This window comes from Rhinopithecus roxellana, chromosome 1 (assembly GCF_007565055.1).
Source record: "Rhinopithecus roxellana isolate Shanxi Qingling chromosome 1, ASM756505v1, whole genome shotgun sequence".
Lineage (NCBI taxonomy): Eukaryota > Metazoa > Chordata > Mammalia > Primates > Cercopithecidae > Rhinopithecus > Rhinopithecus roxellana.
Window position 1 is genome coordinate 184,310,297 of NC_044549.1, and position 22,525 is coordinate 184,332,821.

Genomic DNA, 22,525 nt, shown 5'->3' on the forward strand with positions numbered 1-22,525 from the left:
TTAGCAGTTGAGAAATAAGCCTTTGATGATAGTGAATGAAAATGAAAATTAGAAATACCAGCAAATGATAGCCCTTGAGTGCAGTTTTGCATGCTGTGCAAAAATTGCCAGTGAATGAAAGGTTTTGTTTATCCAAACCAACATATGCCAACTTTTGAGGAAAGAAGTGCTCTCTTGAGTTTTTAAAATTAGCGATGAGATTTAAAATACTTCTTTATGACACTGGTGCTGGCAGTAGAGATATTTCTGTGGCTTGCTTCGATGGTGTGTCTTAGTGATATATTCAGTATCTTGATTGGCCGGAATCCACCACTGTAGGCTGAAATGCCAGGATTTTCCTTGCGGAGGACAAGGTACTGATTTTCCCAAGATGACTAAGGTATAGTGGAGACTGCTCACACTAAGAGCTTACCAACTCTTCCCTCTTGAAAACTTTTCCTTTTCAGAGAAAAAAAATATATATTTTTATTAGATATATTTTTTAAAGTCCTAACTCTACAGAAGACCATGAAGAAATACTTTTCTGAGCCATGTTAACCAAAGAGTGAATTAGAAATCTGTTCACCACTCCTGCCAAGTAAGAGCCAGGCTTCCAGCATTGGAATTTGTTCTTCTGTACACATACATAGTAAAAATTATTTGCAACTTCTGTGTCTGTATTTAATTCATTTGTCAAAAACTATGTGACAGAGCCATCAAACATTTCCGTTCCTGGTGACCTATACTTGTGAATTAGAGGTTTTAATTCAATAGATACCAAGAGGAAAGGAAACTGACTTATGATTTAACTTATATGTCAAGTTGACTAAAGATCCTTTGGTGAAAAATGGCCAAATTTCATTTATTTCACTAGTAGCAAACAGTTATTCTAATTATGATTTATTTTAAAATTTTATTTGATATTTTAAATGATGATGAATTTTATTTACCTAGAAGACAGAGGTTACAAAAACAGTAACAATTAATGTAGAGTCGGCAGCTACATGCTTCACCACTAGATGGTGCTCCTACCTCAGCCATGTAAAGTGCTGAATCAGTGATGTGGAAACCAACAAATGTGCTGATAAGTGTGGCCACTGAATAAGGAGATTTAGGCTATGGAAAAATGGAATACAAATACATTGTTTTATAGTATTAGATACGTAGGTTAGCACAGGCTAAAAATAGGAAATGCCTAACAGTCAAACTGTTTGCAGATTTTAAAAATTCTGTCCAAAAGAAGAGGAGAAAAATAAAATAAGCATGAATGGGTACAGATTATAAAGTTTTATAATTTTTAACACAGTAATTTCATAAATAATATAAAGTATTTGAGTATATAAATATAAATTTTAGATAAAAACTCATACTTTAAGATAAATTTACATTCAGAATCAAGAAATAAGGACACAAATCTTCAACAAAAAAATGTGGTTTAATAATATGTATTGAAATTGACTTTAACTTGAGAGAGGGGCATGGAATTATGATAAATGAAATTCTTAATGTTTATTTTCATACATAAAATTTCTGAGCTAAATATCCTCCATCGTTTTTACATGAACTTCCGCCAAGCTGGTGCTAAGAATACAGTATTGAGTAAGACACGTTCTCTGTCCTCAGTGACCTCAGAGTCTGAGTGGTTGGGGCCAGTAGAGAAATTAGGCACTGGCTAGTCCTAGCTCCCACCTAATTCAGGAATCCTGTCAACTTCTTCCTAAATACTTGTGGTGAAAAGAAACCCAGTCACTTTATACAAACTCGTTGCTTTACAGGGCTAATTTTAGGAAAGTCTTCCTTATATTGAAGCATTTCAGTATAAATGCATTTCTGTCTCGCAGTTGTAATTCTTCCCTTTGGTGCAACACAGAGCAAGTCAGCTTCTTCTTCTACCCAATAGCCACTCAAATCTTGATCACATCTACACTCTAGTCTTATTTTTTTCTCAAGATTAAACATTACTACATTAGTAGCATCTTTCACAATTATTTTGAATATAGTTACACTTACCTGTTTTGTGGTTTTTGTGCATTATATGTGAGTCTATCTATAAATAATAGACAAAAATACTGATATACATGAAATACTAATTAGAGACCTTTCTTGGGTTGACATCCATCTGCTATGCAAAACTCTGAGTAGAGTTCTTCAAATACTTATGAAGCCAACCCATCTTTCTCTAACACAAAGATAATACAAAAATCTTTGTTATGAAACTTTCAAACCTCATTATTTTATCAAGCAGTTATAGACCACGTGATATATAGAAAGTACCATATAAGTTACTGGAATACAAGTCGAGAAAGACCTGGTCTCTTAGTGTTTAGAGGTGATGATGGTCAGGTGCACCAGTGTTTAGAATGTAACCACGGGGACAGCTAAAGGAGGCTCAGGTGGCAGTGGGAGCACAGAAGGCAGGGCTCTAGTCAGTCCCTGTTCTGGGGCCTCCCATGGAGTGTGACACTTGAGCTCAATTCTGTAGGATCAGAGGGGTTAGCACTGATAGCAGGGGTGGAGTGGTGAGTGCTGAACAGCTGAAATCTAGACGTTCATCCTGATGCTAGTTTTTCCATGTTCAGTTGAAGAATCACTCTCTGCTGAAGAATCCAGAAAGAAAGGTGGTTTAGTGTCTCATTAGGCCTGCTATTGAGAAAAATGTCCAAATATCTTGCCTTATTCGTCTTGCACCAAAATAGCTTGAAAAAGAGATCTAATCTCTTCCATGATAAAAACCACCAAAGATACAGGATTTCTGTATTATTAGGCTATCAAAATAAAAGCAGAATGCACCCCCTGCCCAAAAAAAATAAAGCTGCTTAAATTGCTCTTTTTACCACTGCCTTCTTTGGGAGAAGAAAAATAATCGGTGAAAAGGAAATGAAGTGGGTAGGAATTACTGCAGGTAAAATTGTTAAGAATGCACTGTGACCTCCTACGTCCAGGATTGCAGCTTCCGTCTTCCTTCTCTGATCCTCTCCTACACCACAGCACACACATTCTCAATTTAGACATATTTCTTATCTCCTCTTCTGCCATTCTATCCAAGGTTTTCTTCAGAGATACAATTCTGCTAAACCCATTAAAACACCAGCTAATAACAAAGATGTTCATGCCTAAATTAAAGTTAGGACATAAATTATCCCAGATGTATTTGAATGTCCATAGAGTCTAGAAGACCAAGAGTCTTCAAGACTCAAGTGAATAAGACTATGATAACCAGAATAAGACCCTCTTGAATCATACCACCTTGATAGCCATCCTTCTGACCAGTTAATCAGTCATTAGGCCAACCCAGCAGATACTTCTCACCTCATATGCCTTCCCAAAACATTGAGCCCAATAAGCATTACTTGAATCAGGCATCACTATATAACTTAGAGGTAAACAAAAGAAGTGATGTGAAGGCAGCTGGGAAGTGAAGACTTGTGAGCAGAGAATTTTTTTTATTCTTCTTGGAAGTACAGAGGCAAATTCAAAATATATGGATGTATATTTAAAAATATAGTGCTGATTTTTACTAGGAATTACACTTAACATAATCAAAAAGCTAAAAGTTAAATTGATCCCAAGTATGTTCATAAGATGGCCTTTGAGAAAGTAGTGGATATCTTTAATGTTTTTATTTGGTTTTATTTTCCTTTTGGAACCAGGTTATTCAGAGAATATTCTACACAGTCAACAGATCTTGGAGTGGAAAAATTACTTCAACAGAGATAAGAAAAAGCAACTTTTTGCAAGTATGCCTTTCATTAGAATTCATGTGTACTGAGCAATTTAAATAGTTTTCTTACCCTATTTAACAAATATTTGAATGCTTACTGTATTCAGAGCACTGTCACTACTTTCATTCATTAAGCATTTATCAAATACCTGTCGTGGGATGCTGGAATGTTTTGGGTGAGGGGGTAAAAATGAAGAGAATAATAAGGGATCTCTGCCTGAAAGCATTCACTCTGGAGCAAAAAAGTGAAGTGTACACACACTAAACCTGACTTGATAATTTCCATAGACATGGATAAAATGTACAGAGAAAGCTTCACAATAGATAAGCCTGGAGGGGTGGGCTGGGGCTAGGTTGGGAAGGGTCTTGGAAAGTCCTTGGAAGATTTTAAACTTGATCCTTTCAGCAGTGACTCTGTATCCAGCACCTGCTAGAGAAAAGTACTAAAAATTCCTTTTAAGAAAGAATACATTTCATTCAATTATTTTATTCATTTTACCAAATGAGAGAGAAAGTATTGACCACTAGTGGGAGCCTTTCACCGAAGTAATCTTCATGCCTGATTGTTTAAGCTTCTGTAAACATAAAGAAAGTGAAATTGTTCACACTTGGAAGAAAATTAAAGGTTTTATTTTTAAGAATCATACTAAATGGAATTTAGGCTAATAATACAACCTTATTTACTCTTTATTTTTTCCTATCTTCATCTGAGACAGAGTAATGAAGACTTGGCAAAATTAGCAGTCCATCATGGATATACAAACATTTTTTTATTCTAAAATGAACAATCATCATCACAGTCAGTGTTGATATTTATTGAACACCTGATGCCTGCCTGGGCTCTCAGTAGGTAATATGGGATGGGTTAAAATGGCAGTAATTCCATAATACCACAAGAGTAATTATAATAATCCCCCACTTTCCTGAAGCACATTATAGGTTGTAGTTTCTGAATCATTTTTATAGTCCATAGATTTATTTATTTTTTGTTTTTGAGACAAGGGTCTCACTCTGTTGCCCAGGCTGGAGTGCAGTGGTGTGATCTTGGTTCACCACAATGTCTACCTCCCGGATTCAAGCGATTCTTCTGCCTCAGTCTCCTGAGTAGCTGGGACTACAGGCGTGCGCCACCATGCCCAGCTCATTTTTGTATTTTTAGTAGAAATGGGATTTCACTGTGTTGGCCAGGCTGGTCTCGAACTCCCGACCTCGTGATCCATCTGCCTCGGCCTCCCAAAGTCCTGGGATTACAGGCGTGAGCCACCGTGCTTGGCCTAATCCATATTTTTTCTTTTTTGGCTTTTAAAATTAATCCATTTTTTTTTTTTAACCAGTGATAAAATTTGAGGCCCAAATATACTTAAATGATTTGTATAAGATCACACACAAGTAAGTTGCTGAACTGGAAAAAGAACTCAAGTGTTCTGCTTCTTAGAGCATGATTTATTTTCTCCTGCCTTTTCTTCCCTGCCCCTCTCCTTAGTCTTCCTCTTCGTACTTAAACAATACTCACAAAGCATTCAAATAATATGAGCACATCTAGAGTAATAAATAGAAGTCACTGTTCTTCACTCTACCATTTTACTCCCTTTCCCCAGTGGGGGACCCATATCATATGTGGTTTTATTCTCTTATAAATATATCTATGTAGTATACAGTTTTGTTTTGTATGGCTGCTATTTTGAGGGTTTTCAAAAAATAATGGGTTCACACTATTCTGTTAACTTTGTTTTTTCACTTAACAGTGTCTCAGGGTTTTGTTCATATGCGTTCATATAAGTCTATCTCATTCTTTCAACTACTGCACAATCGCATGGCTAAACTGTAATTAATTACATATTCCTCTATTGATATCCAAATCATTTTCACATTTCCTCTATTACAATGATGCAGTGAACATCCTTGTACCCTCCTCTTGTATGTGGTATGAGTAAGAATGTCTGTAGAATAGACCACTGGAGGGAAAATTCTGGATCAAATACTGTGCGCATTTTTAATTTGGTGGATTCTGTCAAGTTACCCTCCAAAAAGCCTGCACTACTTTCACTTACATGCTCACCAACAAAAGTTGCTGTCGTCTTCACTTTATGCCAATCCAGTCGGTAAAAATGATAGCTCTTTGCTTCTAAAATGTGCTTTATTGAAAGTGTTCTGCTTCTTACATATCAAAGGGCATTTTATAAAACAAAATATTATGAGCAAGTTTGGAAAACAGAAGAAAAACCATTATTTTATCACCCTTATACAACTAGTATCATTTTTGTCTGTATTCATTTAGTCTTACTCATATGTACATATGCATTTTTAGGATTTTACATAGTTCTTAGTGGGTACAATCTTGTATCCGGTATTTTGTACTTACTATATCATGGTTTTCAGTGTAAACTTTATAATTCTTACTGGCTGCATACTTTTCTATTGAGCAGATTTACCATAACTTAATAATAATTTATGTTGTTTTTAGTTTGCCAGAGCACTTTGGTTTTCCAGTGTTTATATTTTAAAAAATAATTTTTTGTCGAAATACTAACATTTGCCTTATGAAGTAGTCCTCTTTGTCCCTCATGTTTTTCTTTTTTTTTTTTTTTTTTTTTTTGAGACAGAATCTTGCTCTATCACCCGGGTTAGAGTGCCGTGGTGCAATCTCGGCTCACTGCAACCTCCACCTCCCGGTTTCAAGCAATTCTCTGCCTCAGCCTCCCAAGTAGCTGGGATTACAGGTGCCTGCCACCACACCCAGCTAATATTTGTATTTATAGTAGAGATGGGGTTTCACCATCTTGAGCTGGTCTTGAACTCCTGACCTCATGATCCACCTGCCTTGGCCTCCCAAAGTGCTGGATTATAGGCGTGAGCAACCGCACCCTGCCCCCTTATGTTTTTCACTTTGCAGTCCATATTAATATTGATACATGTTTATTTTAACGTTTAACCGTGTATATTTGTCCATCTTTTTTTTAACCTTCCATATTTTTTTAGATGTATCCCTTATAGATGCATACAGGTAGATCTATTTGGGGGGCATGGTTTTGATACTTAATCAAAAAAATTTTAATAGGGAGATATAATTCACTTATCTTTATTGTGACTATTCATATACCTGATTTTATTTCTGGCATTTCTTTTTTTATATATTTCTTACATTTTTTGTGCTTTAATTTTCTTTCTGAATCTTTCACTTCTGAAAATGTCTTTATTTATCTGCCCACTTATATAATAATTTGGCTGACAGTAGAATTGTGGGTTCAGTATCATTGATTCTGGAGTTTGCCGTAGGGGAGTACAGTGAGTCAGGGAAGACCCAGGTTTACTTCCACCTCAGGTCCCTGCATCTCTATCGGCCATGCCTATGCCAGGCCACCATGTATCATCACTATTGTATGAGTCACCTTTGTGATATAAACTTAATTTTTATTACAAAACCAAACCCTATATGTAGATGCCTACCCCTCTTAATATTGCTCACATAACTTTGAAAATTAAAAGCAGTATTTGTTTCTGGCAGAGTAATGAAGGCTATGATCTAATTGTTCTCTTTGTGCCAGTCTCTGACCTCTGACCAATTATACTCCCCAAGGTAATGGTACTTCCCTTTGCCTGCTTTTACATCCTCCACAGTATCCAACCCTTCACTGAGCATGTTATAGAGCTCAGTAAATGCTTATAGATTGATTGGTTGATTAAAGGTAGGATGAGGTTGCCTATTAAAGGGTTTCTTATTTGGTACCAGAAACAAAATTTTAAATTCAGTTTAAAACAGAAATTCACTAAACCTGCACAGTGGCCAAAGCTGCTTTTTCATAATGTTTAAATTCTTCTCATATCATTTCAGACCCTAGCACTTTTGGAAGAAGAGGAAGATATAAACCAAATTACAGATTACTTCTCCTATGAACATTTCTATGTTATTTATTGTAAATTCTGGGAACTAGATACTGATCACGACCTCTATATCAGCCAGGCCGATCTGTCTCGATACAATGACCAGGGTAAGTGATTCTGTAGATGCTAAGACTTAACCATTTTGAAGAGTTATATAAATCATCACTACTCATTATGAGAAATTCCCATTTGCTGAATTCTAAACCTAATCAAGTCCTCTTTACAGGCCAAGAATTTTTAAGAGGGGATGAGTGAAGATAATATAATTTTTTATTAAAATTAATAAAAGCCTTGATGTAGGAGAAGGAGTTTGGAAGTAAGTAACCAATCACAGTCTTAGTTTTGATAAAGCGATGAGTCTTTATGCTGGTATTTTCTGATGATGAATTGAATAAGATCCACACCTGTGTAAATCTATTTGAAAGAGAATATGTATACACCTTTATAAACCTTCCCACTTAACAATATTTCTATAAGAAACCAAGGATGAAAATAATGTTTCTAACTTGCCAAGTTTTCTTTTCAAGGATTCACAGAAATTTACTTTTGGAAATTTAGTTCCAGAAAGATATGTCTCTGCAGATGAATTTCGTGTGCTTTCTTTTGTCAGAAAACAAAAAATTACATATCACATGATAATACCCTTTTTGCTTCATTTTTGCCAGCGGTAAATCTAGAACCTATTGCCTACTAATTTAATATCCTTGTTTTTTTTTTTTTTTTTTGAGACAGTATCTCAAAAAAAAATACTGTTTTTTTTTTTGAGACAGTATCTCAAAAAAAATAGTATGTCACCTAGGCTGGAGTGCAGTAGCATGAACACGGCTCACTGTAGCCTCGACCTCCTGGGCTCAAGGCATCCTACCGTCTCAGCCCCTAAGTAGCTCGGACTACAGGCACATGCCACCACATCTGGCTAATTTTTTTTTGTAAGGACGGTGATACGGTTTGGCTATGTTCCCATCCAAATCTCATCTTGAACTGTAGCTCCCATAATCCCCACCTGTTGTGGCAGGGACCTGGTGGCTAGGTAATTAAATCATGGGGGCGGGTCTTTCCCATGTAGTTCTCATGATAGTGAATAAGTCTCATGAGATCTGACGGTTTTATAAAGGGGAGTTCCCCTGCACATGCTGTCTTGTCTGCCACCATGTAAGATGTACTGTTGCTTCTCATTTGCCTTCTGCCATGATTGTGAGGCCTTCTCAGCCATGTGGAACTGTGAGTCCATTAAATCTCTTTCCATTATAAATTACCCAGTCTCATGTATGTCTTTACTAGCAGCATGAGAGCAGACTAATACAGTAAATTGATACCAGTAGCATGGGGCACTGCTGTAAAGATACCCGAAAATGTGGAAGGGACTTTGGAACTAGGTAATAGGCAGAGGTTGGAACGGTTTGGAGGGCTCAGATAAAGACAGGAACATGTGGGAAAGTTTGGAACTTCCTAGAGACTTGAATGGCTTTTACTAAAATGCTGATAGTGATATGGACAATAAAATCCAGGCTGAAGTGGTCTCAGGTGGAGATGAGGAACTTGTTGGGAACTGGAGTAAAGGTCACTCTTGCTATGCAAAGAGACTTGGCATTTTGCCCCTGCCCTAGAGATCTGTGGAACTTTGAACTTAAGAGAGATGATTTGGGGTATGTGGTGGAAAAAATTCCTAAGCAGCAGAGCATTCAAGAGGTGACAGTGCATAAAAGTTTAGAAAATTTGCAGCCTGATAATGCAGTGGAAAGTAAAAACCCGTTTTCTGGGGAGAATTCAAGCCCACTACAGTAATTTGCATAAGTGATGGGGAGTCAAATGCTAATCACCAAAACAATGGGTAAAATGTCTCCAGGGCATGTCAGAGACCATCATGACAGCCCCTCCCATCACAGGCCTGGAGGCCTAGGAGGAAAAAATGGTTTTCTGGGCCAGGCCCAGGGCCCCCCTGCTCTGAACATGGTGCCCTGCATCCCAGCTGTTTCAGCTCCAGCCGTGGCTTAAAGGGGCCAAAATACAGCTCAGGCCATTGCTTCAGAGAATGCAAACCCCAAGTCTTGGTGGCTTCCATGTGGTGTTGGTTCTGTGGGTACACAGAAGTCAAGTACTGAGATTTGGGAACCTCCACCTAGATTTCAGAGGATATATAAAAACACCTGGATGTCCAGGCAGAAATTTGCTGCAGGGGCAGAGCCCTAATGGAGAACCTCTGCTAGCGCAGTGTGGCAGGGAAATGTGGGGTTGAAGCCCCCATACAGAGTCCCTGCTGGGACAATGCCTAGTGAAGCTGTGAGAAGAGGGCCACCATGCTCCAGGCTCCAGAATGGTAGATCCACCAATAGTTTGCACCATGCACCTGGAAAAGCCACAGATACTCAATGCCAGCCCATGAAAGCAGCAAGGAGCTATACCATGCAAAGCCACAGGGGTGGAGCTGCCCAAGGCCATGGGAACCTGCCTCTTGCATCAGTGTGCCCTGGATGTGAGACCAAGTCAGAGGAGATCATTTTGGAACTTTAAGGTTTAATGACTGCAGTATTGGATTTTGGATTGCATGGGGCCTGTAGCCCCTTTGTTTTGGCTGATTTCTCATTTGGAACAGGTGTATTTACCCAATGCCTGTATCCCCATTGTATCTAGGAAGTAACTACCTTGCTTTTGATTTTACAGGCTCATAGGTGGAAGGAACTTGGGTTGTCTCAGATGAGACTTTGGACTGTGGACTTTTGAGTTGATGCTGAAATGAGTTAAGACTGGAGGGACTGTTGCAAAGGCATGATTGGTTTTGAAATGTGGGGGACCTGAGATTTGGGAGGAGCCATGGTTGGAACAATATGGTTTGGCTGTGTCCCCACCCAAATCTCATATTGAATTGTAGCTCCCATAATCCCCATGTGTCATGGGAGGGACCCGGTAAGAGTTAACTGAGTCATGGGGGCGGGTCTTTCCTGTGCTGCTCTCGTGATAGTAAGTCTCATGAGAGCTCATGGTTTTATAAAGGGGAGTTCCCCCACACACACCCCTGCTGCCATGTAAGATGTGCCTTTGCTTCTCCTTTGCCTTCCACCATGATTGTGAGGCCTCCCCAGCCATGTGGAACTGTGAGTCCATTGAACCTCTTTCCTTTTTAAATTACCCAGTCTTGGGTATATCTTTATTAGCAGTGTGAGAACAGACTAATACAGGTGGGGTTTCGCCTTGTTGCCCAGGCTGGTCTCCAACTCCTGAGCTCAAGCAGTCCATCTACCTTGGCCTCCCAAAGTGCTAAGATTACAGGCATGATTCACCACGCCCGGCCTGGTTTAGTATTAACTAAGCACCAAGATACATTGATTCATTCTTCTCTCATAAGATTGTCCCTGTTCTGTCCTTTAATGCCTTCTCAGGCACTGTTGGTTTTTAAACAATACTTTAGCTTATTAGATATAACAGAGTATAAATCTTAAATAAATGCATTGAATTTTGTTTTTGTTTTTTGGTATGGCTGTTACTAATGTGTGCCTCTTAAGAAAAGGCTCATCAGGCCGGGGTCAGTGGCTCATGCCTGCAATACCAGCACTTTTGGAGGCCAAGGCGAGTGGATCGCTTGAACCCAAGAGTTCAAGACCAGCCTGGGCAACATGGTGAAACCCTGACTCTACAAAAAAAATACAAAAATTAAAAATTAAAAAATAATCTTTTAAATGACAAAGTAAATACAAAAATTAGTTGGGTGTGGTGGCATATGCCTGTAGTCCCAGCTACTCAGGAGGCTGAGATGGGAGGATCTCCTGAACCTGGGGAAGTTGAGGATGCAGTGAGCCATGATGCTGCTGCTACACTCCAGCCTGAGCAACAGGGAGACCCTGTCTCAAAGGAGAAAAAAAAAAAAAGGCTTGTTGTATATGGTGTCAGGTTTCATAGAGCTTTGCATATTTAAGAAATAAAGTTGGCCGGGCGCAGTGGCTCATGCCTGTAACCCCAGCACTTTGGGAAGCCGAGGCAGGTGGATCACGAGGTCAGGAGTTCAAGACCAGCCTGACCAACATGGTGAAACCCCATCTCTAGTAAAAATACAAAAATTAGCCGGGTGTGGTTGTGCATGCCTGTAATCCCAGCTACTCGGGAGGCTGAGGCAGGATAACCACTTGAACCCGGGAGGCGGAGGTTGTGGTGAGCCAAGATCATGCCACCGTACTGCAGCCTGGGCGATAGAGCAAGAAGGGGCCCCTGACTATAATTATCCACTCACCAGATTGTCCTTAATGAGACAACATGGAATAACATGATCTTCAATTTTAGGAAGCTCAACCTTCCCAAGCTAAAAAATGCCTTTAAAAAAAGATTTTGGCTTTGCAATTAAATATCCTTGCCTTTCCTATATAGGCCTCTTTTTTTTCTATTTAGTACAGATTAACCCCATAAACCAATGTTCAGCAGAATATGGAAGGTCTTTATATAAGCTTTGGTGTGTGACCAGGCGTGGCTGTACCAATACACGTATTCCCAGCTTTCTTTGGCCAAACCAATTTACCTTTATGCTAACTGTACCTAACTGTGTGCAGAAGAATTCGATGCTGATAGCTGCTATGTCCCTAATGACCTTCTTGCTGGTCCTGAAATTTTAGTGTGCGTGCCATTGCCTGAGGCACCTGTTAAAAGAAAGAACCGGCTAGGCATGGTGGCTCATGCCTATATTCCCAGCACTTTGTGAGGCTGAGGCGGGCAGATCACCTGAGGTTGGGAGTTCGAGACCAGCCTGACCAACCTGGAGAAACCCCATCTCTACTGAAAATACAAAAAAATTAGCCAGGTGTGGTGGCGCATGCCTGTAATCCCAGCTATTTGGGAAGCTGAGGCAGGAGAATCACTTGAATCTGGGAGATGGAGGTTGCAGTGAGCCGAGATTGCACCATTGCACTCCAGCCTGGGCAGCAAGAGCAAAATTCCGTCTCAAAAATAAATTAAATAAATAAATAAAAGAAAGAACAGGTCTCTAGTCGTGTGTGTGTGTCTCTCTCTCTCTCTCTCTTTTTCTCTCTTTCTCTCTCTCTCTCTCTCTCTCTCACTCACCAACATGCTAACTTAAGGTATGATTGTCTCTGTGAATAAAACTTCCTGATGGAATTTCTAAAAATCTTATATCATGTTAAACCCTGGACTTTTATAAAATGGGAATATAAGAAAAGTATGTTTGTAGTGTGTTTGAGGAGCTTTTAAGAAACTACTTGAAAGCATTCTCCATTGTTTTTAAGTTTGTTTTATTTTACGTTGTTTTAGGAGCTTACACAATCAGTTCCCCCTTGAATTTATTTAAGGATAAAATTTGTCTTGTTTATAGGAAAATTGGTCTCATTGGATAAAATCAATACAAATCCTATATATTTTTGTCTTAGTTGTCAGGATGTTCAGACCTAACTTAGCATTGAGCTATATTAATACTTCCCAGATGTCAGCCACATTCATTTGCCTGTTATTTTTTAAAATTATTTTAAAATTATGCATAAATAAAAATGTACTCACATTCTCATCATGGACGATGGTTATGGTTTAGCTTGTAGCTAATGAAAAATAAATTTGTAAAAAGTATTGCCTTTATGGAGCATATTTCTAACTAGCTTTGTAATTTTTTTATCTACATTTAGCTTCATCAAACAGGATTATTGAAAGGATATTCTCTGGGGCAGTAACAAGGTAAGAAAACGTTTAATGCTGCATTTAAAAATGAACAAGTAATACCATAACGATCTCATTTTAGCAAAGCTTCCTGAATAATTTGGCAGTGCTGTTGGAGCAAATAATATCCTATAAAACAGTTATGGCTTAATACAAGACAGTAATTCTTTTTTTAAAAAATAATTTCAACTTTTCTGATTCAGGGGGTACACCTGCAGGTCTGTCACATGGGAACTCAGTGTGATGATGAGGTTTGGTGTTTGGAGGATCCTGTCACACAGGCAGTGAGCACAACACCCAACAGGCAGTCCCTCAGCCCTCACTCTGCTCACTCCCTACCCTCTTCAGCAGTCCCCAGTGTCCATTGTGCCCATCTTTATGTCCATGTGTACTCAATATTAGCTTCCACTTACAAATGAGAACATAATGATGTTTGGTTTTCTGTTCCTGTGTTAATTAGCTTAGGATGATGGCCTTCAGCTGCCTCCATGTTGCTGCAGGGACATGATTTCATAATTTTTATGGCTGCATAGTATTCAATGGTATATATGTACCACATTTTCTTTATCCAGTCTACTGTTGGTAGGCATCTAGGTTGATTCCATGTCTCTGCTATTGTGAATAGTGCTGGATAAACATACAAGTACATGTATCTTTGTGGTAGAATGACTTATTTTCCTTTTGGTATATACCCAGTAATGGGATTGCTGGGTCGGACAGTAGTAGAAATCACCTGCTGTCCACCACAACTGAACCCATTTACATTCCCACTAACAGTATATAATCATTCCCTTTTCTCCACAGCCTCACCAGCATGTGTTATATTTTGACTTTTTAGTAGTTGACATTCTGACTGTTGTGAGATGGTATCTCATTGTGGTTTTGATTTGCATTTCTCTGATGATGAATAATGTTGAGGTTGTTTCATGTTTGTTGGCTGCCTGTATGTCTTCTTTTGAGAAGTGTCCGTTCATGTCCTTTGCCCATTTTTAAATGGGGTTGTTTTATGCTGGTTGATTTAAATTCGCTATAGAGTCTGGATATTAGACCTCTGTTGAATATATAGTTTGAGAATATTTTCTCCTATTCTGTAGGTAGTCTGTTAAGTCTGTCGATAGTTTCTTTTGCTGTGCAAAAGCTCTTTAGTTTCATTAGGTCCCAGTCATCAATTTTTGGTTGTGTTGCAATTGCTTTTGAGGACTTAGCCATAAATTATTTTGAGGACTTAGGCTGATGTCAAGAAGGGTATTTCCTAGGTTTTTTTCTAGGATTGTTATAGTTTGAGGTCTGACATTTAAGTCTTTAATCCATTGTGAATTAATTTTTTTATATGGTGAAAAGTAAGGGTCTGGTTTCATTCTTCTGCATATAGCTAATCAGTTATCCCAGCACTGTTTATTGAATAGGGAGTCTTTTTCCCATTGTTTGTTTTTATCGACTTTGTCAAATATCAGATGGTTGTAGGTGTGCAGCTTTATTTCTGGGCTCCCTATTCTGCTCCATTGGTCTATGTGTTGGTTTTTGTACCACTACCATGCTGTTTTGGTTACAGTAGCCTTATAGTGTAATTTGAAGTCAGGTACTATGATACCTCTGGCTTGGTTGTTTTTGCTTAAGATTGCTTTAGCTATTTGGGCTTTGTTTTTGGTTCCATATGAATTTTAGAATTTTTTTTTCTTAAAACTTGTCTGTGAGAAATGACGTTAGTTTAATAAGAATAACATTGAATCTGTAGATAGCTTTGGGGAGTATGGCTATTTTAACAATATTGATTCTCCTATCCATAACCATGGAATGTTTTTCCATTGGTTTGTGTTATCTCTGATTTCTTTCAGCAGAGTGTTGTAGTCCTCCCTGTAGAGATTTTTCACCTCCTTGGTTAGCTGTATTCCTAGGTATTTTATTTTGTGTGTGTGTGTGTGGCTCTTGTAAATGGGATTGCATTCTTGATTTGACTTTCAGCTTGAATGCTATTGGTGTATAGAAATGTTACTGATTTTTCTACATTGATTTTGTATCCTGAAACTTTAATGAAATTATTAGTTCTGAAAGCCTTTTGGCATACTTTTCAGGCTTTTCTATGTATAGAATCATGTTGTCAGCAAAGAGAGATAATTTGACTTTTCCTGTTTGGATGCATTTTATTTCTTTCTCTTGCCTGATTGCTCTGGCTAAGACTTCCAGTACTATGTTGAGTAGAGTGGTGAGAGTGGGCATCTTTGTCTTGTTCTTGTTCTTAAAGGGATTGCTTCTAGCTTTTGTCCATTCAGTGTAATGCTAGCTGTGTTTGTCATAGACGGCTCTTACTATTTTGAGGTGTCTTCCATTGATGCCTAACATGAGTATTAATCCTGTATGTAAATACAGGTAACAGTATTTTATCCCAGTGATTATTTGCATTCATGTGAAAAGCCAGATTTCTTTTCTTCATATTTGCAAATGCCTTCTGGTTTCATGCTCTAGGCCTTTGAAAATAAGATAGGCTGTGGAAGGGTTGCCCTTTATGAGGTATTTAGCATTATAAGTTTAAAAAATTTAACTGGCATATTACTTTATTTCTTAGCCTATCATCCTGATAAATGGTTATGAGTAATTGCTTAGGAAATTTTGTAACCATGTGTTTTCTTCAGGGGAAAAACAATACAGAAAGAGGGAAGAATGAGCTATGCAGATTTTGTTTGGTTTTTGATCTCTGAAGAAGACAAAAGGAATCCTACCAGGTATGATTTCTAAGTTTCCTTTGCCAAGATGTTAAACACATGCACAAAGCTTGAAAAAGTCATGGTGCATATTATACCTAGTGAAACCAACTCAACCTGGCCATACTAAGATGAATTAGACTTAGTTTCTGCCATCTCGGAGCTCTCCGTCTCAGGGGATTGGCACTGAATCCATGTTCATGGCATATCAAGAGAAGTGCTGTTACCCACAGAAACAAAGATTAAGTGACATGTAAGCTGATGACAAGTAGGGCTAGTAAGCATTCATGTGGAGTATGGGAATAGATGCTGTGAATTATTTGTTTTATCATCTTACTGGGTAAGTGGTAAACCATTACTATTAGAGAGGGAAAGCAAATTGTGGATGACTAGTGTATAAGAACACATCCTCATTCTGCCAGTTGAAATCATCTATGCTTTCCCTTTGCACTCTCAGACATACCTTGATTGGAGTTATTAATTTACACATTTCTTTTTTTCCATCTCTTGTTCAGGCAAAAAATCCAGATGGCTCACTTTTTATCCCTACTTTGTGTAACACAACGCACTGTAGTTTGTGCTCAGTACCAAGGGAGGGAGGGGTTATAGTCCTTGATGGTACCTGCAGGTATAACTAACTCAACTATCTTAATATTGGGTCGAAAAGTTATCTAATTGTTGAATATGTCCAGATGTGGTGGCTCACATCTGTAATGCCAGAACTTTGGTAGGTCAAGGCAGGAGGGATCGCTTGAAGCCTGGAATTTGAAACCAGCCTGTGCAACATAGCAAGACTCCATCTCTACAGATAAATTTTTTAAATAGCTGGGAATAGTGATGCACACCTGTAGTCCTAGCTGCTTGAGAGACTGAGGCAGGAGGATCGCTTGAGGGCAGGAGTTTGAGGCTGTAGTGAGCTAGGATCATGCCATTATACTCCATCCTGGGTATAATGAGCAGGACACCAACTCTAAAAATATAAATGTTGAATATATTGTTTAGAAGATGTTGAAATAAAAATAAGCCATTTCTTGGAGAGCTTGTTATTTTTAAATAACTTTGTTTTCCATTTCAAAAGTAATCATTTATTTAGAAAACATGAATGAGCAGAAGAAAAGTACATTTTAATACCAGTAATTTTAATACCCAGAAAAAAAAAATTAAAAGTTCGTATATATGCTACTCTTTTTCATATACAGGCAGAGTAGAGTATCTCTTACCTGAAATTCTTGAGATCAGAAGTGTTTCAGATTTTGGATTTTTTTCAGATTTTGAACTGTTTGTTATACTTACCAGTGAGCATCCCAAATCTGAAATCCAAAATGCTCCAGTGAGAATTTCCTATGAGTATGAGTTTTGAGTGTCTTGTTGGTACTCGAAAAGTTTTGGATTTTTAGCTGGGTTTCAGTGGCTCGTACCTGTAATTTCACACTTTGGGAGGCCAAGGTGGGCAGATCACCTGAGATCAGGAGTTCGAGACCAGCCTGGCCAACATGATGAAACCCCGTCTCTACTAAAAATATAAAAAATTAGCAAGGCGTGGTGATACATGCCTATAATCCCAGCTACATGGGAGGCTGAGGCAGGAGAATTGCTTGAACCCAGGAGGTGGAGGTAGCAGTGAGCTGAGATTGCACCATTGCACTCCAGCCTGGGTGACAAGAGCAAAACTCCATCACAAAAAAAAAAAAGAAGACATCCCATGTTCATGGATCATTGTTAAGATGGCAGTAGTTCCCAAACTGATCTACAGATTCCTAACAAAATGCTAATTACTTTGAGTCAAAAACTTTTTTTTTTGATGGTTTTTTTTTTCCAGAAATGGAAAAGCCAAATATTGAATTCCTATGGAAATACAAAGGGACCACAGTAACCCAAACAATGCTGAAAAAGTACAGAAAAAAGTAGGATTCACACTTTCCTATTCCAAAATATTTCACTACAAAGTGAAATTAAACAGGACTGTGTGGTACTTGTATCGTGATAGACATAAAAATAAAATTGAATTGAGAGTTCAGAAATATACCCTCACATTTATGGCTAATTAATTTTCAACAAGGATGCTGGATGCCAAGACAATCCAATGGGGGAAAAAACAGTTTTTAATAAATAGTGCCAGAACAACTGGGTATCATACAAAATAATATTAGATTGGTGCAAAAGTAATTGTGGTTTTTGCAATTTCTTTCGATGGCAAAAACTGCAGTTACTCTTGCACCAACCTTAATTTGGACCCCTAGTTCACATACTACAAAAATTCAGTCAAATGGATCACAGCACAAAATGTAAGAGCTAATACTATAAAAAATTTAGAAGAAAATAGAGGAGTCAATTTTCACGACCTTGGTTAGGCAGTTTCTTAGATGTGACACCAAAAGCATAAGTATCAAAAGAAAAAATTGATGAATTGGACTTCAAAATTTTAAACTTTTGGCTGGGTGCGGTGACTCACACCAGTATTCCCAGCACTTTGGAAGGCCAAGGCAGGTGGATTGCCTGAGCTCAGGAATTCAATACCAGCCTGGGCAACATGGTAAAACTCCATCTCTACCAGAAATAATGAAATTTAGCCAGGCACAGTGGCATGCGCCTGTCGTCCCAGCTACTTGGGAGGCTGAGGCGGGAGGATCTCTTAGGCCTGAGAGGCAGAGGTTGCAGTGAGTTGAGATGACGTCACTGTAGTCCAACCTGGGTGACAGAGTAAGACCCCATCTCAAAAAAAAGAAAAAATGCTTTTATGCTTCAAAAGATATGATCAAGAAAGTAAAAAGACAACCCACAGCATGGAAGAAGATACTTGCAGATGATATATCTGATAAGGAACTTGTATCTAGAATGTATAAACAACACTCACAACTCAATAATAGAAAGCCTGCCCAATTTAAAAAATGGACAAAGGATCTGAAATGACATTTCTCCAAAGAAGATATATGCATGGCCAATAAGCACGTGAAAAGATGCTTGACATCATTAGTCATCAGAGAAGTGCAAATCAAAACCACAATGAGATACCACTTCACACTAAGATAGTTACCAAAGAGTCAGATAATAACAGGTGCTGCCAAGCATGTGGAGAAATCGGAACACTCATACATTACAGTAGGAGTGTAAAATGGTGCAGCCGTTACCGAAAAGTCTGACATTTCCTCAAATGGTTAAATAATAGAGTTATCATATGGCCTAGCAATTCCACTCCTAGGTATATACCCAAGATATATGAAAACAGGTCCACACAAAAACTTGTACACCCATTTTCATAGCAGCATCATTCATAATAGCCAAAAGTTGGGATCAGCCCAAGATAAACAAATGTGATCTATTCATATAATCAAGTATTATACAGCAGTAAAGAAAAATGAAGTACTGATACATACTACACGTGATTGGATCTTGAAAACCTTTGGTGAAGTAAAAGATACCAGTCACAAAACACAACATATGAGTTGTCCAGAATAGACAAATGTATAGAAACAGGAAATAGGTTAATGGTTGCGTAATCTTTGGAGAGCCTGTGGTAAAATGAGGAATGAGTACTAACGGGTATGGAGTCTTTTTTAGGTAATGAAAGTGTCCCTATATTAATTGTAGTGATGGTTATACAACTCTATGTTAAAAACCCTTGAATTGTACATTTTTAAAGGAACAATCATATGATATGTGAAATATATTTCAGTAAGCCTGTTTAAAAAAAAAAAAGACTTAAAATACTACAAAGTATGTTCTGTAAACAAAATGGAATTAATGTAGAAATCAATACAAGGAAGACAACTGGAAAATCTCCACACACTTGGGTATTAAACAACACACTTCTAAATAATCAATGGATTAAAAAGGGTGACTCAAGGGGCATTAGATATTCACGAAGTAATAAAGGAATGCTACAGATAACATATACACACACAAATATGGTGACCTCAATGAAATGGACCAATTTCCTTTAAAGTCACAAATTAATAAAACTCACCTAAGAAGAAATACATAACCTGAATAGTCAGATGTCTATTAAAGAAAATTGAATTCACAGTTCAAAACCTCCTGAAAAAGAAATCTCCCAGCCCAGATAATTTAACTGTATTCTTGTAGTCATTTGAAGAAGAAATAATACCAAATTCTGCACCACCTTTTCCAGAAAACAGAAAGGGGAGGAATAATTCCCAACTCATTTTATAAACAAAACCAGACAAACACATACAAGAAAATAAAACTACAGACCTCCCACTTGATATAGACCCAAAATCAGTAACAAAATACTAGTAAGTCAAGGCTTAGTTCCTCAAACTTTCAGGTCCCTCTTCCAGAATCTGCACATGCCCCAAGGGAAAGATGGTCCCAAATGCTAGGTGCCCGTCTCTGGATTTTCTTCTTCTAGATCTGGATACCATAATTTTTCACTGCCCTGTTAATTCTCCAGCATCTTTGAACCGTTTTTTTTCTATGGCGGGGGGGTCCCCTCAGTTTCCTCAGTGGAAGGCTTGATCCCACTTAGGTAATCATTAGCAGAAGTGGAGCTCTTCAGATCAGTTTTTCACATCATGAGATCCATAACTGGATTCTCATAGAATATTACCAACAGGTTTTTTGAGTCAAAAGCTTTCTTAGACCTCCTTCTTTGGTGCTCCTTTTCTACCTTGCATGTTACCTTTCTCCTAACTAACGCTCACATATTGAGATTCCATTCTTTGCCGGTGACTAGTATTTTCTATGCAATGGCTTATTTAATCCTCGTATCACTATGAGTTGAGGTATCAGTGGTCCCATTTTTCAGTTGATGAAACAGAAGCTCTAAGAGACTGTGCACCTAGTAAGTGTCCTAGCTTGGATTCAAACTCAGGTTTGTATCTCTCCCAAACCTGGACTCTTTACCACTGTAATATATGGCCTGTCATACAGATGCCATTCGTTTGCATGTCTACCTTCTTTCCAACTAGGCTGTAGACTCCCTAAAAGAGAGTTCTTTTGGTGTCATGAAATTGCTTATTGCTTAAGAGAATCAATGTTAGGCCAATTATATAAGAAAGTAACTACTGATTTTGCCCATTGATACTTGTTTCCTTGGTTTCTAGTGGCACTTACTAGGTACCCTGTGTGTTATTCTCAGTGGTTCACATTGCTTTACTAAAGCAGAGTGTGAGCAGAAAATAGTGCCCACCATTTTGACAAAAATATCTGTACAGATGCTTCTCCACTCACAGTAGGGTTACATCCTGGTAAACCCAACATCACTTGAAAATAGAAGTCAAAAATTATTTAATACACCTAACCTACTGAACATTATAGCTTAGTCTAGCCAGCCTTAAATGTGCTCAGAACACATCTTAGCCTACATTTGGGCAAAATCATCCAGCACAAAGCCTACTTTATAATAAAGTATTAAATATCTCATATAATTTATTGAATACTGAAAGTGAAAACAGAATGATTGTATTGGTACTTAAAGTGCGGTTTCTAATGTATGCGGCTTTCACACCATTGTAAAGTCAAAAAATTCTAAGTCAAACCATCATAAGTAGGGACTGTCTATAGAACTAAAATCAAACTCTTATTTAAGAAAATGGAATAGGCATCACTTTGCAGAAATCAGGTTTCTGGCTTATGAATTACGTGGGTAGAAAAAATGAATTGTGTAAAAAAAGTAATACATTCACTAAGGTGTGATTAATCCTGTGTGAAACACTGCATACGAAATTAGGATCTAGAGTCTTTCCTATGCCTGGTAACAGAGGTATATATGGAAAGTATCTGGGTAGATTGTTTTCTGTGGACAAACTCTTGCAAACCCTCTTTCGGTATGTCTTTTAATCTCTCTGTCCTGGTTTTATCATATTCTGCTTCTACCCTAGTCATCTGGCTAGGTATCATCTCCAGGAGTTATTTCATTCACCTTTGTTATGCCTAAGGGCATTAGGCCAGTGCCTTTCACAGTATGTATATGTATACTGAATATGCAACAGAATATACATTTAGTTACTGCCTAAGCAATAATGGAGTTTCCAATAACTTTCTTCTTGAATAGCATACAGGAGTTTATATTAGGGGCAAGAATTCACTGGCTCAGCACTTAATTTCATTCAGTCCAAGGAAAGGACAAGAAGTAATCTTAGCTCATGTCTATAGTCCCATCTACTTGGGAGGCTGAGGCACGAGAATCACTTGAACTCAGGGTTTGCGGAGGAGGTGAGGAAGGTTGCAGTGAGCTGAGATCGTGCCACTACACTCCAGCCTGGGCAACAGAGCGAGACTTTTGTCTCACAAAAAATAAAAAATAAAAAAAAAGTAATTTTGTTTATGTCTACAATTTTAGAAATATAATTTGTCATTAATATCATTATGCTTTGAAAAAACAAATATTGGTGGTAAATATAGCAGATATTTAACACTAGTGCTCTCTGGTCAGTTATTCCTTCTGTGTTTTCTGTTTTCTAATTTTCCTACAATAAATAGTCAACACTTTATCAGGCTCCGAGAAGATCAGTTACCTTTGGTAAGAAGGAAAAAAAAAAAAAAAAACAGAAAATCTGCATTGAAAGAAACTTCAGAGAGTATCCAGTACTTTCAGTAGGAAAATACCCTCTGACCATGTCCTGCATGTATTATCCAT

The 22,525-nt window shown here is 38.0% G+C and overlaps 1 protein-coding gene across 4 annotated transcripts in view; it reads left to right on the forward strand.

The window, feature by feature from the left end:
• The window catches only part of PPP2R3A (protein phosphatase 2 regulatory subunit B''alpha), a 204,972-nt gene that overhangs the window by 125,154 nt on the left and 57,293 nt on the right, over positions 1-22,525 (forward strand). For all 4 annotated transcript variants that reach the window (XM_010364830.2, XM_030934343.1, XM_030934340.1 and 1 more), the window contains 4 exons: positions 3,630-3,716; positions 7,533-7,689; positions 13,198-13,246; positions 15,859-15,948. In XM_010364830.2, coding sequence (XP_010363132.1) covers positions 3,630-3,716; positions 7,533-7,689; positions 13,198-13,246; positions 15,859-15,948 — 383 coding nt within the window. The remainder of the gene's footprint in view (positions 1-3,629; positions 3,717-7,532; positions 7,690-13,197; positions 13,247-15,858; positions 15,949-22,525) is intronic.